The sequence below is a fragment of the Sardina pilchardus genome, chromosome 22, assembly GCF_963854185.1.
Source record: "Sardina pilchardus chromosome 22, fSarPil1.1, whole genome shotgun sequence".
Classification (NCBI taxonomy): Eukaryota; Metazoa; Chordata; class Actinopteri; order Clupeiformes; family Clupeidae; genus Sardina; species Sardina pilchardus.
In genome coordinates, this window is record NC_085015.1 from 9,054,554 (window position 1) to 9,070,645 (window position 16,092).

Sequence of the window (16,092 nt, forward strand, 5' to 3'; positions counted from 1 at the left end):
CGTGATGTACCATAAATCAATCTTTTTGTAATTCATTGCAATTGCACTGATTCATGATTGTAACGTTACTGTGGCACAGTATCGTGGGCAAAGAATCGTATTATCATCAAAATATTGCTTAGTTTTTCTATCCCCTGCTTTTAAGTAGCGAAACTTTCAGGCATCTAATTTAATGAGCATTTTATGATTTTGTCGCAGCCCTTTACCGCCTCTTTCATCATCTGTCTCTTTGTGTGTGTCTGCCCTGATCTACAGTACTGGATGTCTTCATTGCTTATAAAAGACCTGACTCTTTAAGTGTGTGTGTCTCTCTCACATACACACACACACACACACACACACACACACACACACACTTTCACATTCAGCAACTGTATTCACCCACACACGTATCATTCACACAAACCTTTAAAGATATTTCTGTTTATAATCATCATAATGGTCATGAATTCACTGCTGAGCATTACTGCGCCGGTGAAGCAACACATACATTACACACTAATGCTTTCCACATACACAGATGTGTGGGCATGCACACACACACGCACACACACACACACACACACACACACACACACATACGCACAGACTAGTCTGACTCAATGCTCTCTGTCTCATTGGTGCGATGGTCTCACCTCGAGTTTGCCCTGCCGTTCATACGAACACATGCGCCGAGTTAGTCACTGCCATGATACTCACACTGTAGCCCCAAGCGAGTAAAGCTCAGATGCAGCTCTTTGCCCTTATTTTGATTTTTTTTCCCCCACATGCATTCCCTCCCATTTCCGAGCCTTATTTATGCCCTCTGCCCCCATGATATCTGTTCTTCCCTGAGGAATTTCCTTGATTTATCCCTCTCTTCTGCCTTCCTAGAGAGAGGGAGAGAGAGAGAGAGAGGGAGAGAGAGAGAGAGAGAGAGAGAGAGGGAGAGAGAGAGAGAGAGTGAACGGGAGAGCAAGAGACACTAAGGGAAAGTGATGCATTTGCTTTAACACAATGAAGCAGAGGGAGAAAAGCTTAGAGCCGGAAGGGAATGTGAATGACTGCTCGGACTAAGTGGTGGCGTCTTTAGGAATCAGGGGGAAATGCCTGATGCACTTTGATATACCAGAGGGTGTCTCTCTCTGTCTCTCTCCCTCTCTCTCTCTCCCTCTCTCCCTCTGTCTATTCTTCCCTCCCTCTTTTCCTCTCTCCCTCTCTCCTTGTCTCAGTCCTAGTCTGGCTTTCTCTATTTCTCTTTCCCTCTCTTTCTGTCTTGGTCTGCCTCTCTTTCTTTCTTTCTCTCTCCCTCTCTTTCTCCCTCTCTCTGTTTATCCCTCCCTCTTTTCCTCTCTCCCTCTCTCCTTGTCTCGGTCCTAGTCTGGCTTTCTCTATTTCTCTCTCCCTATCTTTCTGTCTTGGTCTGCCTCTCTTTCTTTCTCTTTCCCTCTCTCTCTCTCACTCTCTGTCTTTCCCTCCCTCTTTTCCTCTCTCCCTCTCTCCTTGTCTCGGTCCTAGTCTGGCTTTCTCTATTTCTCTTTCCCTTTCTTTCTGTCTTGGTCTGCCTCTCTTTCTCTCTCTCTCTCTCTCTCTCTCTCTCTCTCTCATTTCTCTCTTGTAGGGTCATCAGTCATATATGTATGAGCCAACAACGTGGCAGGTTTGTTTAAACCTCGGAGACAATGAGGGTAGCAGCCACAGAGCACATTGTTGGGGGTGCAGAGTGAGAGGAGACAGCAGTGTGTGTGTGTGTGTGTGTGTGTGTGTGTGTGTGTGTGTGTGTGTGGTGGGGGGTGACGAGAGTGAAAATATTAATACAAGAAGAAAGAGGGGATGAAGGGATTTGGGGGCAGAACGAGTGGAGAGAAGGATGGGTAGAGGGGGCAGAACGGGTGGAGAGAAGGATGGGTGGAGGGTGCATACCGCTCGTGGTTTGTGATTGAGAACCTGGCCAGTGAGAGGGGAGACGGCGGGAGAAGGAGAGAAGGAGAGAGAGACAGAGAGAGAAGAGAGAGGGAGAGAGAGAGAGAGAGAGAGACGGAGAGAGAGCACTGCAGCAACCACAAAGTAGGTCATGCCTGGACTGGTGCGAAGCACGGTGAGGGAGAGGGGGAAAGATGGAGGGAGACAGGGAACGACGGAAGGAGAGAGAAAGGAAGCAGGATGCTCTCTCTGTGCGTGTGGTGTGTGTGTGTGTGCGTTGCATGTGTATGATGTGTGTCTGTGAGGAGCGGTGGGGGGGTGGAGGGGTGTAGCCAGCAGAAGACCGTGGGGAATAACCTCACTGTAGAAACAGTCATTACAGCCCCTCTCCTTCCCTCTCCCGCACTCACAGGGCCATAGTCTCTCGCTCAAGCACTAAATGGGAAATGGATACACTTTGTTGATTTGAGGCAGAGGATGGAGACATGCTGCTGTGGGGAGGGGGGGGGTGTAGTGGTGGGGATGGGGACAGGGTGGGGGATGGAACCAAGGAGAACAATTCAGAATTGATTACAAGAGCAATGCACATGCACACACACACACATGTACGCATCCACATACACACACACACACACACACACACACATGCACACAGACACAGATATGTACTGTACACTCAAACACAGGGTGATGTACTATGTGTGTGTGTAGAATGTGTGTGTCTGTGTGAGAGGGAGAGACAGCGAGAGAGAGAGAGAGCAGGTGGAGGGAAAAAAGGAGGCAGATACTGGGGTGGTTATGAAACAAATATGGAAGCAATAGAGGGAGGGGAGACAAGGAGTGGAGAGGTGGCTAGATTGGTTAAAAAAAGCACTCAACCCCATTTCAGTGCCTGTAGAGCTTATTCGCATGGGTTGCCGCGTGTGAGATGTAGTTGCCTGTGTGTGTGTGTGTGTGTGTGTGTGTGTGTCTGTGTGTGTCTGTGTGTGTATACATGTGTGAGTGGCTTTGCATGTATGAGGGGATATTTGTGTGTATGTGTGTGTGAGAGAGAGGAGAGAGGGAGAGAAAGAGAGGGGCTTGGATGGAATACACATACAAACCCCTCAACGCTGTCCTTACAGTATGGATGAGTGTCTTCTCTTAGTCTGTGTGTTTTATAATTCATAGGAATGCATTAGGAGCACAGCGCAGAACATACACACGGAATCTTAATGAGGGCCCAGGACAGGGAGGCAGAAGAGGGGGAAAGGAACAGCTATGAACCGTGGCAGGCACTAGTGTTTTTGAACGTGACCAACCAGACTCGAGCAAGGGCCACTCTCTCCAAACCACAACGAGCTAGAGTAGCCTATTAGCTACTCATCTCAGCTCATCCGAAGGAATCTCTCGCTGTGGTGGTGGGCTCTCTCAAAAAAAAAAAAAAAAATTCCAGGAGATTCTGTTCCATTACTCCTCAGATCTTTCGGTTGATGTGAAAAAGATGCTTGCGACAGGCCTGTTTTGTCAGCGCTAATGAAACGATAAACACGCAGGCAGCAAAGCTTAAAGTAGGGCAGTTGCGTCAGCCGGGCCTCATAGACGGAAAGTAGACCCACATCCTCCTGGCGCCGAGATGGTCCGCGTGGGACTCGTGAGGAACAGCTGAGTAGGCCCACACAGGGAGCGGGAGTACGGAAATTGGACGCGCCTCCTTCTACAGGGTTGGTCTCCCCCCAACCCCCGAAGGACCGGGCCAATTAAGGAAGGTGTCCAAACAGAAATAAAGTTAGCATCAGCACTTACCTCAGCCAGCCCAGCGCACAGATGTGTTTTTGTCTGAGCCACAGACGATAGGCGAGACACCGCAGCAAAATGATACCTGGAGCGTTTGTTCAAACGTTGGCTGTAATACAGAACTGCTCTCGACTGTGTCTTCTTTTGGCAAGCAAGGTTTAAACTGTTGAATAAATTGAAGATATGTGTGTGGTGATTTATATTCTGTAAGATAGTTCAAAGGAAGTCTAAAGTTGTGACTATAAAGTGTGCAGAATTCTTCACATTTTTATTCCTGAAGGACACTATAAAAGCCTGTAAACAGTACAGATATTATAATGCCAGTACATTTACACAAGATGAAGCGGAAATGCAGTAACAGGGCATCTGTCTGCAGTCTGCAGTCTTACTGGAATTCATTTTGTTTACTTTAAGTGTCCAGACATGTAGAGAAATGTGATCGCCAGTCATTAGATACGGCAAATGTGATCATTATCAAGATCAAGTTACTGGTGTACATTTAGGGCCTTTGCTAATAGATTTGTTGAATTAGTTCATGCTATTTAAAGTAGTCTGGAAAAAGAGCCTAACACATTCTCTGGAGCATTTCACATCTCCACTGTGACTTGATGTCACAAATCATTTTTATATCGATCCTCTCGCTGCTGATGTCCCACATAGAGACTTCCAGAAAGTTTCCCCAAATGCATGTTATGGTCAGCCAGCTGATGCCTGGGTGCCATCCAAATGGGCGTTTGTCCGTTAGTCCAGTAGGCCTGATTCCAATAAGTGTTGCTCTTTTGTTTTCCTCTCTTGTTCATTCAGTACAGTATAAAATACAATATTTAGATTTGGCATTTTATATTAGTACTGTTATTATTATTACTATGCTTACATTTTGTACTGTACATATGTATTACTGGTCACTAGAATTTTATCTTGCACTGTTGCACTGTTGGACTTATTTGCACTACCAACTTGACACACACCTCAGACTGGATCACAGTACCAATCCTCAGTACATTCATGCATACCTTATCTGTAGTATTCTACTGCTCCTTTAGTCATTGTTGATTGTTGATTGTTGATTTGCTTTTTAATCTTCCTGTTTGCATTGTTTACATTGTACTGTATGTTGTGTGTGGTGTCTTAAGCTGCTGGGACCTTGAACTTCCCCTTGGGGATCAATAAAGTATCTATCTATCTATCTATCTATCTATCTATCATTTTTATTTATTTAGCAGGTGCTTTTATCCAAGGTGACTTCTATATGTCAATTATAGCTCGGGATTTAGTGCCTTGTTCATGGGCACAATGGTGGATGGAAGCCTGGAATTGAACCCCCAACTTTTGAGGCTACTGCATGCTAGCCCAGCTACTTATCCACTATGCTACCAACAACCCATAATCGGACATTTAACTGTAAAGGTATATATTTAAGCGTATAGGATTCTCACTCCTTTTTCATCTTCTCTTACAGTATGTGGCGTTCCTCTCTCTCTTCTTCATCCTCGTCTCCATCTCCACCTTCTGCATGGAGACGCACGAGGCCTTCAACACCATCTACAACCGCACAGAGAACGTGACGGTGGGCAACACCACCCAGGAGGAGATTGTGTACGAGGTGGTGACCGACAGCTGGCTGACCTACGTGGAGGGCATGTGCGTCATCTGGTTCACCATCGAGGTCATCACGCGCGTGTTCTTCTGCCCGGACAAGGCGGAGTTTTTCAAGAGCTCGCTGAACATCATTGACTTTGTGGCCATCCTGCCCTTCTACCTGGAGGTGGGCCTGAGCGGACTCTCCTCCAAGGCGGCCAAGGACGTGCTGGGCTTCCTCCGCGTGGTGCGTTTCGTGCGCATCCTGCGCATCTTCAAGCTGACGCGCCACTTCGTGGGGCTGCGCGTGCTCGGCCACACGCTGCGCGCCAGCACCAACGAGTTCCTCCTGCTCATCATCTTCCTGGCGCTGGGCGTGCTCATCTTCGCCACCATGATCTACTACGCCGAGCGCATCGGCGCCGACCCGGCCGACCCCACCGCCAGCGCCCACACCAACTTCAAGAACATCCCCATCGGCTTCTGGTGGGCGGTGGTCACCATGACCACGCTGGGCTACGGGGACATGTACCCGGAGACGTGGTCGGGCATGCTGGTGGGCGCCCTCTGCGCCCTGGCGGGCGTGCTGACCATCGCCATGCCCGTGCCCGTCATCGTCAACAACTTCGGCATGTACTACTCGCTGGCCATGGCCAAGCAGAAGCTGCCCAAGAAGAAGAACAAGCACATTCCGCGGGCGCCCCAGCCCGGCTCGCCCAACTACTGTAAGCCCGACGCGCTCGCCATGGCTACTGCCTCGCCCCAGAGAATCTTGGGTAACGTGCTGGGTGGCGTGATGGGCTCAGGGGGCTCGCTGGGCCTCACCGGGGACTGTCCACTCGCACAGGAGGAGATCATCGAGATAAACCGAGGTGAGTTGGACGGTGCAGGTGACCTCTCGTTGCATGCAGTTACATGTCCGATCAGAATTATTTTTCAAAGAGAACAGGAAGTTTATTAGATACAAATAGAAGTCGTTTCAGAAAGAAAATAGAAATATAAATAAATTATTCGAGAGATTATATAACCTATAGGCCTAACTGAGCTGAGTTTGCAGATTTTATGCACATTCTTGAAAATTCTGCTAAAGAAATGCTTATCTGCGTGTATTTCTATTCCATTTTATGCATATTCAAAATGGACATTCTCCTAATAAAGGGTAGAGTTCTGAACAGTTGCTCAAAATGTAAGGTCATTAGGGCATTGTCTATGAAAACATGTAGGTATACTGTAGATGCAACAAATGCGAATTAACCGTTTCCATCCACTTTAATCCCTTATTATACCTATGCAGCTCAAGGGGTCATCTCGCCCCCTGCTAGCCAATCAAGCTCGTATGCACATTTCAATACTGTATGCAAATTTCAAGGGTTTCCCGCCAGGATCTCTTGTTTGAGTGGTTAAAATGTGCAAGAGAAATATGAATGGAGACCCAGCTACAGAGAAGTTAGAGGGCTGAATCCAGCTGAACTGTGATGCACAGCATCTACTTCAGATGCACCTTCTAGGAACCTTTCTACTTATCCACATGGCCTCTATTATCAGACAGCCACATCACTTATCATATCACCAGCACTTCATTCAGGACGCTTGTGCTATTATCTTATACATCCTCTAGCTTGCAGTGAGTTATAAACAGAGACATTAAGAGACAGGAGATACAGTATATCATCATCATCATCATATAACTGAGTAGAATGTAGTGACAGAAGACAGTAAGCTATAACATTCATTAGATGTAGCCTTATCAGTCTGGTAATACTGACTAACAATAATGGTTCATTGTAGATTTTAAATAACCAATGTATTTACTTTTCACTCTAATTTAGAGCTGGGTAGTGTGGGTAGTGTGTTTTTATTCTCATTGTCTGCTTCTGAGAGCTTTTGCAGGCACCATCAGATCTGATCTCTAATTTATGATCAACTGGTTAAGTCCAGACACTTGCCCTGAGCGCTCCATCTGTCTGCAGCCCCACAGACTCTAATGACTTAATGTGTTGTTGTTTTTACACATAAACACACAGGCCAACACTGCAGGCGGGCGCGCGGGCAGGCGGAGCTGCGTCCTCCTCGGCCTGCTCGGGGGCTTGGACGCTGCAGCTGTGTGTTAGAGAAGCCCACACCACACACCACTGATTCAGTGGCTAAGGGTCAAGGGTCAAGTGTCCCACAAAACTGTCCGGGGCAATTGCTCTGCCACTAGTTTGGAGTTTAACACGGTTTTAAACTCCAACTCCCAACTCCAACTCCAGTTGAAAACGGTGTTAAACTCCAAACTAGCAATTGCTCCTTCATGTTCAACATGAGAAACGAATCGGTTAGACTAGCCACTGAAAAGAATTCTCTCACCTCTCATATGCAGCGGGAGTCATCAGTATGTCTTTAGACCGCAAATATCAGTGTTGTTCACGAAAAGCCAGACACAAGCAAAAGCTCACATCTCACATCACACTGAAGAGGCAGATTCCAGACTCTTTGTTTATTTATTTTTGATGAGGTGAAAGCCTAAGGCATGCATTGTTTATGAGATGGCGGGGATGTGATTTGTTGACATATTTCCAGGAATACTCCCTCTTCTCTCAAATAGCCAAAGCCATAAAAATGTGCAATGTGTCATTATTATGAATGATATTTTCCGCACCATATGGGGGAGTTAATAGTAAGACTTAACCAAATCCTTCCACATGATATCCTACTTAGGTTACTGCCGTTGGTTTTGATTTTTTAATTCAGTGTAATTGGAAGCACTTGTTCAGCCTGCACTTCCCCCATTGCAGTTTGCTGTGGGTACGTCAGTAAATAGTTGAGCTGTGAAGGCTCGGAGATTAGAGCTGACAGCTGTGTCTGAGGAGATGAACTGCACTCTGCCTGCATATATTCTCTCTCTCTCTCTCCATCTCTCTCCCTCCTTCTCTCTCTCCTTCTCTCTTTTTTTTGCTCTCATAGTTTCTCTACCTTCTACCTCGCTGCCTCTTCTCCTCTTTGTCCTTCGTATAGATATTTTTCCTCCCCCCCTTCTCTGTCTATCCCTTCTTCTCTCTCTCTCTCTCTCTCTCTCTCTGTCTCTCTTCCCTGCTGGTTCTGTGCTGTGCTGTGCTGTGTGAACGTGGCCCTGCGCACACAGTGTTTCCTCAGCACACGTACACTCAGCTCCTCTGGCGCAGACATGCAGCGCTCCAAGAGGATGCGTCAGTCTGGATTACAGATGCACATGTGTGTGTGTGTGTGTGTGTGTGTGTGTGTGAATGTACGTGTGTATGTGGTAGGGTTTAGCTTTATGTGCAGTGTGTATGTGTGTGTGTGTGTGTGTGTGTGTGTGTGTGTGTGTGTGTGTGTGTGTGTGTGTGTGTGTGTCTTTATACTCACTGCTGGTGCCCTGCTCATTGAGATGTCCCCTTCTCTCCTCCTCTGCTAACTCTCTGTTCTCTCTGTTTCTCCCTCAGCTACAGTACTTATCTCACTGCTCTGCGCCCTCTACCTCTCTCCTCACGCCTCGCCCTTCATCCCTCATTCTCTCTCTCTCTCTTCATCTCTCTGTCTCTCCCTGTCTTTCTCTCTCCTTTCCTGTTCTGTACCATGTTTCCCCCCCTTTCTCTCACTTTCTCTCTCTCTGTCCACTGCACTTCTCTCCCTCCATCGCCCTTCTCTCTCTCTCAGACTCGAAGCAGAACGGCGACGCGGCCAACGCTGCCCTGGCCAACGAGGACTGCCCCACGATTGACCAGGTCCTGAGCCCCGAGGAGCGCAGCCCGGCGGGCCGCACCCGCGACCGCTACCCGCAGGACCGCGCCTGCTTCCTGCTAAACACGCGCGAGTTCCGCACCACTGACACAAACGTGAGGAAAGGTAAGACTCCCTGCGCTCGCCGCCGCTGTCCCCCAAACCCAACCCCAACCAATCCCCTCCCAAGAACAATAACAATCATAATAATAACATAATAATAACATAATAACAACATAACAACAACAACCCACTACAAAGATCTGTGCTCCTGATCTGAAATGTTATGGATCTGCGCCCTCTTCAGTCGACTCACGCAGAGCTGTTGCTCTCAACCAAACCCGCTAACGCCAGTTCATAGCCATCACTAAAAAATGTCTCACGTCTACTCTGCACACAACGCCATTACGCGACAGTGGACTGAGTCCGCCATCTAGCAGATGGAGATCTATATTTGTGTGCACTGACTTGCCAAGGGCAAACACACACACAAGCACACACACACACACACGCACAGTCGCACACACACAGACACGCACACACACGGACATAACAACAGGCAGCAAAGCTAACTGGGAATATAGATCTACACCCATCACCCCGAAATCCGAGCCATACATGCAGTCTGTTAACGTCTAGACCAAGCCACAGTAACTTGTCTAGCAGCTTTTGTCCATCCTCTCCTTTCTTCTGTCACTGCTTTGACTCCTGCTTCTCTCTTTCTAGCTCATATCTCTTTCTCTATTCTTTCTCTATCTCTCCATTCTCTCTGTCTGTTTGTCTATGTAGCTCAGTATCGATCTTTCACTCTTTCTTTGCTTCTTCTTTTTTTTGTTTAGGTGTTTGTCCCGTACTCTGACTGTATGTCAAACACTGTCTTTTTTAATCAGTTTATTTTATGTATTTTTTCTTTTTCTCTGCATTCACTATCTCTCTCTTTCTAGCTCTCTCTCATTCTTTCTTTATCTGTCTCTTTCTTGGATATTAAATTACCATGCATTAATTAATTTCTTTCTCATTTACTCCTCTCTGCCTCTTTTTCCCTTTTCCTCTACTCACTCTCTTCTCCATCTCACTTGTGCCTTTTATAACTTATTGCTGAATCCCCACCTCCCTCCATCTCTCTGTTGTCTTGCTTGTGCATCCTTCACTTTCCCATCGCTTCTGTGCTTATCACCCGCTCCACATCCTCTCATCCTACACCCCCCCCCAAACACACACACACACACACACACACACATGCTCATCCCAAACTACAACCCTCTGATCCATAATGTTACCACCAATAAACACCCACCACAAAACCTGCACTTCCTTCCCCCATTACACGACCCCCCCTCCTAAACAAACCCAACACTCCTCTACCCTCTCTAACATCACCACAACCCCCTCACCCCCAAATGAACCCCCCACACACACAACATACACCCCTCACTCCCACCCCCCACCCCAGAGGCATCCGCCCTGGCAGCAGCCCCTGACCCCTCCCTGGCTGAGGAATGGTATAAGCTGGAAGGGTCCCTGCTACAGCAGGACCTCAATGCAAACTCCGCCTCCTCCTGGATCAAACCATAAGCCCTGAGAGGTAACGTTGCCCTGCCACACAACATGGCAGCAGTAGCCAGCAAGCCCCGGGGCTCTGTGCTTGGTTAAAATCCACCCCTCTACATACATACACACACGTACAGTACACACACACACACACACACATGCACATGCACACACACACACACACAAAGACGATGTTTCACGGTAACAGACACGCACATGAAACACGAGTTCCGGTACACACAGTCACAGCGTTTCCAATATGTGTCGTTAGCCACAGCTGTATTCCAGTGATTGTATGTTGCATTCTTTTCTTGATAAGAGTTGAACCGTGCGTACGACTGAGTGTTCTTTGTGTGGGCTTTTGCTCACGGGCTGGTTTGTTGAGTTCAGGCTGTGTTGAGCCTTCACTGCATTCACCTCTACACACATGAAATCCAGCCTGATTTGGTATATAGTAGCTCTATATAGTAGCTTACAGTAGCTCTTTTGATGTGTTTTTATGCGTTTAACTTCACTTTAGAGGCTCCTTCCTTCTGGTCATCCTTATGACTCTACATGAGCTCAAACCCAGCCTGAACTCAGTAGGCCACAGTGTTCAGTATTAAACCCAAAGGTGCTCCTTGCGTTTCTCACATCCTGTGCCGTCAATCAAACTATGACATGTTCTGTCTGTGTACACCACAAAACCCACACAAAAGTCCAGTGTATACAGTTTCCCACTGACTAATGTAGGAGCGCTGCTCTGTATGGGATGTGGTGTGTGTGTGTGTGTGTGTTTGTGTGCAAGAGAGGAGATGGGGTGAGCGTGTGTGTGTGTGTGTGTGTGTGTTCAGGTGAGATGGGGTGAGCGTGAGTGTGTGTGTGTGTGTGTGTGTGTGTGTTCAGGTGAGATGGGGTGTTGTCTCACGCGATCTATGTTGTCTCTCTCTTCAGGTTGTGTCATATCACGCGTTTGTATGTGGGCTTACTCATTCCTACCTATTACACTGTGTCTGTCTCTCTGTCCTCTCTTAACGCTGTGTAGTGCGCGAGTGTCGTGTTCGTGGTGTTTCGTGACGTTGCTTACTGTGTTCCCTACTCGTGTGGCTTTCTCTCAATCTCCCACTGTCTCACTCCCTATCTCTATCGCTCTCTCCCTTCTTTCTCTCTCTCTGTCCCTCTCTTTCTTTCTGCCCTGGTGACATTTGACCCTGAAGGACTGTCGAGCGTACACACACACGTCGCACTCTGTTGTACACGCGCACGTTAGCGGAAAAAACCTTTAGCCAAAAACCGTTGCCGTGGTTTACACACACGGTAATAATATATAAATATTCACTAGTGCTGTGCGCCATGAAGAGTGTGCAGTGGAGTGGGTGCGACGTTGTGCTTTCGACTGTCGCTCCCGGGGTCAAAGTTCAGCAGGGGGGTCAGCGAAGCCCTCGAGGTCGCGCGAATAGTACTCCCTGATCTGGTGCCAAATCCGCCGACAGCAGCGGCGGCGGAGCGATTCACGTCGTCCGCGCGATGTTTCTGTCCCGCCAGTCGCCCCGCAGAGCGAGGAGGGGGCAAAACTCGCCACTCCAACACGCTCAGCGCCGCTCCACGCTCCTCGCTCCATTAGGCCCAGTGACCCACGGGGCGAGAGAGAGAGAGAGAGAGAGAGAGCGAGAGCGCGATAGCGAGAGAGAGAGAGAGAGTCTGCATCGCAAAAGCACATGAATTATTCTCCTGTGCACAACTGCTTATACAGTTACATGAAAAATGGCTTTTCCGTGTGTGTCTTTGTGTGGCATGATTACGGAGTACTATTCGCCCGACCTCCGAAACAATGTGCTTTCTGTGCTTATTGTAGCCCAACGGCTATGGGTCTTCTGTATTTGTCTTTGTGTATGTGTATATCTATATCTCTATATATTTCTGTATGTGAGCGAAACTGACACACTGACCGCACACGTTGACAGACCTGTGGACGTACTCATTGACTGATTGACAGACAGCCTCAGGCGGGGGGAAGGTAAGCCAGCCTTGTGCAGAGAGGTATCCCTCCCCAAGGACGCCTGGAACAGCTTCGGTTTGCCCTCACCAAGGTCTTTTGGAACAAAATCTACTCTCCCTGTCCTGCTTCAAAACAAAGAAAAACGGAGGGGGGCTTGAGTTGAGGCCAGGGGGGAAAAAAGTATCCCTAAAAAAGCTCCTTCTCCAATCTGATCGTGGCTTGTTGTGAGCCACTTGAGGGTATTTCCTGTCAGAGAATTGGGCCGTTGCCCGCGCAGTGCCCCAGCCCTGCCCTGCGTCTAACCTCGGGTTGGCAGACGCCCACTCCACCTGGCACACCAGGCCGACTGATAGTGATATTATGCGTCTGAGGCCCTGGCCCTGCCAAAAAGGATGTCACGGGAGTCAGTGGGGGGGGGGGGGTTATGAGGGGCAGCACTCACGACTAGCTTGTCTTGCCCCTCCATGCTTCCTAACCCCCCTCATGGGGCATAATTGCTCCACCCGTGTCCCAGTCAGCCAACTGCCCCAGTGGTGGTGTGCTGAGCGTGGTGTGCTGAGCTCACCGCCTCTGGGCGAAGAGGCTGACTGGTGCCAACCCTCCCGGGTGACTTTGAGGCTGCGTGGGCAGAGCTGAAGGGCACGGTCTCCCTCGCCCCCCCCCCCCCCCCCCCTCGTGTGTTTTAAAGCGGGACTCGAGCGTGCCAATCCCCCCCCCCCCCCCAACCCCTCTCTCTCCTCCGGCTCCTGGTGACGCCATGTGCCGTGCCTCTGAGCTGAGCTCTGTGTGTCGCTGTGTTGTGTGTTTGTGTTCTGGCTGAAGGTTCTGGTTCTGGTTCTGGTTCTAGTTCTGTTCCTGCTGGGTCCCTGTGGCCGCCGCTCTCCCTGTACTGTTCCCTCGCTGGCACTTGTCTGTGTGGCCCCTAACTTTCCTGCTGCAGTGTGTGCATGCTGTAGGAAGAGTCTTAGGGTCAAAATGGTCTTAGTTATGCACCCATTTACTCCTTTATGATTTCCTTCTCTCTCTCTCTCTCTCTCGCTCTCTCTCTCTCTCTAACCTCTCTCTCACTTTCTCTCTCTCTTTCTTTAATCTGTTTCAGTCGCTTACTCCTTTTTCTTTTCTTCTTGAACACTTTCTTTGCCCTGTGTTTTTGTTTCTGTCTTTCAGTCAAACTTCATGTCAGTTTCTGTTTATCTGTACAAAAGTCTAGATCTTCTGTTTTCTTTGTGCTTCCTTTTTACTCTGTTTGTGTGTGTGTGTGTGTGTGTGTGTGTGTGTGTGTTTGTGTTTATTTGTCTGTCTGTCCAGTTTGTATCTTTTTCATATATTATGCCCCACACACAGTTTTTGTGTGTAAACATAGTAGGTTATTGGTAGGCTACCAGATCGATCACATCTAACCAAATTGCATCATATCTGCCTGTGAGTGTCTGTCCCGTTCTTGTGTGTGTCTTATATGCCGCCCCCCTCTGTTCAACTCAAGACCATAAGACTCAACATGAGAGCGTGCTGTTCCCTGGCAAGCCCTGTGAAGATATGCAGTAAAGAGCATATCAGTCTGAAGCTAATGTAGCTTGAATGGCTAATAGCTTGTGGTAGTTCCTGTACGTTTTTTTCTCCTTTCATTTAAGGCACTTATGATATCTGTGTATCTAATGCGCTGTAGCATCATGTCCTCTCTGTGCAGTCAGTAATGCGCTAAATGTAGTTAATGTACCTTTGTGGCTTATAGACTTCCTTAGCCAGCACCGCTAATGTGGCTAGCTTGTAAAGTCAGTTGAGAGTGCTGATTCTCTTTCCCCTCCCCCGGTCTTGTAACAGTAAGAGGACCAAATCAATAAGTAGGCTACAGTTGAGAATTCATAATCACTCACATCCAGTTTGTTTCTCTCACAGTATTTTATGTCCCTTCTGACGATCTAAGGTTGCCATCAGACACAAATCATGAACAGCAAACCTCATTTACACTTGTATTATTATGTGAATGCATTATGAATTTAAAATGCTGTGTCATGGTTTGTGAGCAAGTGCTCCAGCATTAGGCTTCAGTGCTTGTGCACTCTGATGGGTAACCTCTGCAGTCGGAGTGTCTCTGTTTTCCTCCACGCTCTTGTGTTTGTGTGCTGTGCTGTCTTCTCCTGTTCTGTCCTGTTCTGTCCTCCAAGATGACCTATTGTCTCGCCCATTTTCTTTTTTCTTGGCATTTGTCTATGGTATAAAATCCTCGCCAAAAGTTTTGTGTGTCTGTAGACATATTTTGAGTTCGTAAAAATAAGTTGTGCACTTGCAAAAATATTTTGTAGTTGTACATTTTTTTGTGCATGTAAAAATTATTCGTACATCTGCAAATCCGTTTTGTCACTGTGTGGAAATTTTTTTGTGAGTTTGCAAACGGTTTTTGCACGCCCAGATTTTCCCTTTGCAAGTGCGTATCTGTTTTCTACAGACACGGAATAGATCTGCGGGTACGAAACGAATTTACAAGTGTCCAAAACGTTTTACCAATCGCCTAAAGTCACGTGCATCGCCAAAAGTCATGTGACCTAAACAGCCAATCACAGCACCGCTTACTGAATGGCTCGCTTTCTTAATTCTAACAACACTCAAAGCAACGGTGTTCAGCGCTCTGTCAAGTTGGCTGCTCCTCTAAATGGTAAGCAGGCATTTCTTTATCTAACGTTAATGTCTTATTGTGAAATTGTACTAAATTAAATTCTGGCATGTTTACAGTCTATGTGCATCGTGCTGTCTAACTTACAAACTCATTTTGTGCTTGTTGGGCCAACGTATGATAAGTAACATTATGCTAGCTGCTAGCTAGCTAGGCTACTTGCTGTTGTCAAATCAATGTTCTACGTTTATGGCTGTTCATCATGCTAGGTTAACGTTACATGTCTCATTTATAATTAGGCTTGCCTTAGTTATCAGTAAGTTACACTTTTATGTGTATAATTTACAGTTTCACTTGTAAGTAGCCTTCCGTATCAGTTGAACATATTGATCTAACTATCATCTTTTTCCTTCTGATTCTGATAGGTGTCGAGTGGTCTATGGATGCTATAGCCTGCTACTGAATGGATGGCAGTGAAGCACAGCACCAAGAGAGAGATTTTGGGTGCCTGTGTTGGGTGCCCATATTGGCTCTCTCTCTGTCAGGCACAGCATACTGTCAGAAGGCAACAAGGTAGCAGCTAAAAACTCTGTTTCGGAAAGCCTAGCAAGATATCAACATAGCTGTGCTTTAGGTGCGTTAGCGTAAATCGTTAATTAGCATGCTAATCATTGCAAATGAATTGCCACTGATGTGTAATGACCGGGCAATTTCTGGAAATGCTTTAAAACCCTAACCAGCCAACGCGGTTCACTTGTTAAGACCCCGGGGATGGTGTTGTGGAGGAGAGGAGTCGAAATGTGAAGTATAAACATGCTCTATGTTACCGGTTATTTGAGCAAGCTTGTGTAACCTGAACCAGGCAGCTAGCCATAGCCAATGTGTAGCCTAATTTATCCTGGCTGTAGATAAAGCAGGATATGTTTTTCCCAATATTTTACCAAATGAATAAATAAATGTTGAAGCGACGGAGACG

General features: G+C 47.4%; 1 protein-coding gene across 2 annotated transcripts in view; it reads left to right on the forward strand.

Moving 5' to 3' along the window:
* The window catches only part of kcnc3b (potassium voltage-gated channel, Shaw-related subfamily, member 3b), a 54,440-nt gene that overhangs the window by 17,199 nt on the left and 21,149 nt on the right, over positions 1 to 16,092 (forward strand). The window contains exons 2-4 of one of the 2 annotated variants that reach the window (XM_062526212.1): positions 5,138 to 6,128; positions 8,914 to 9,102; positions 12,471 to 12,510. In XM_062526212.1, the coding sequence (XP_062382196.1) occupies positions 5,138 to 6,128; positions 8,914 to 9,102; positions 12,471 to 12,499 (1,209 nt within the window). In that variant the 3' untranslated portion in view covers positions 12,500 to 12,510. Of the gene's footprint in view, positions 1 to 5,137; positions 6,129 to 8,913; positions 9,103 to 12,470; positions 12,511 to 16,092 lie in introns of those variants that run through there. The other variant, XM_062526213.1, reaches the window with a different exon arrangement.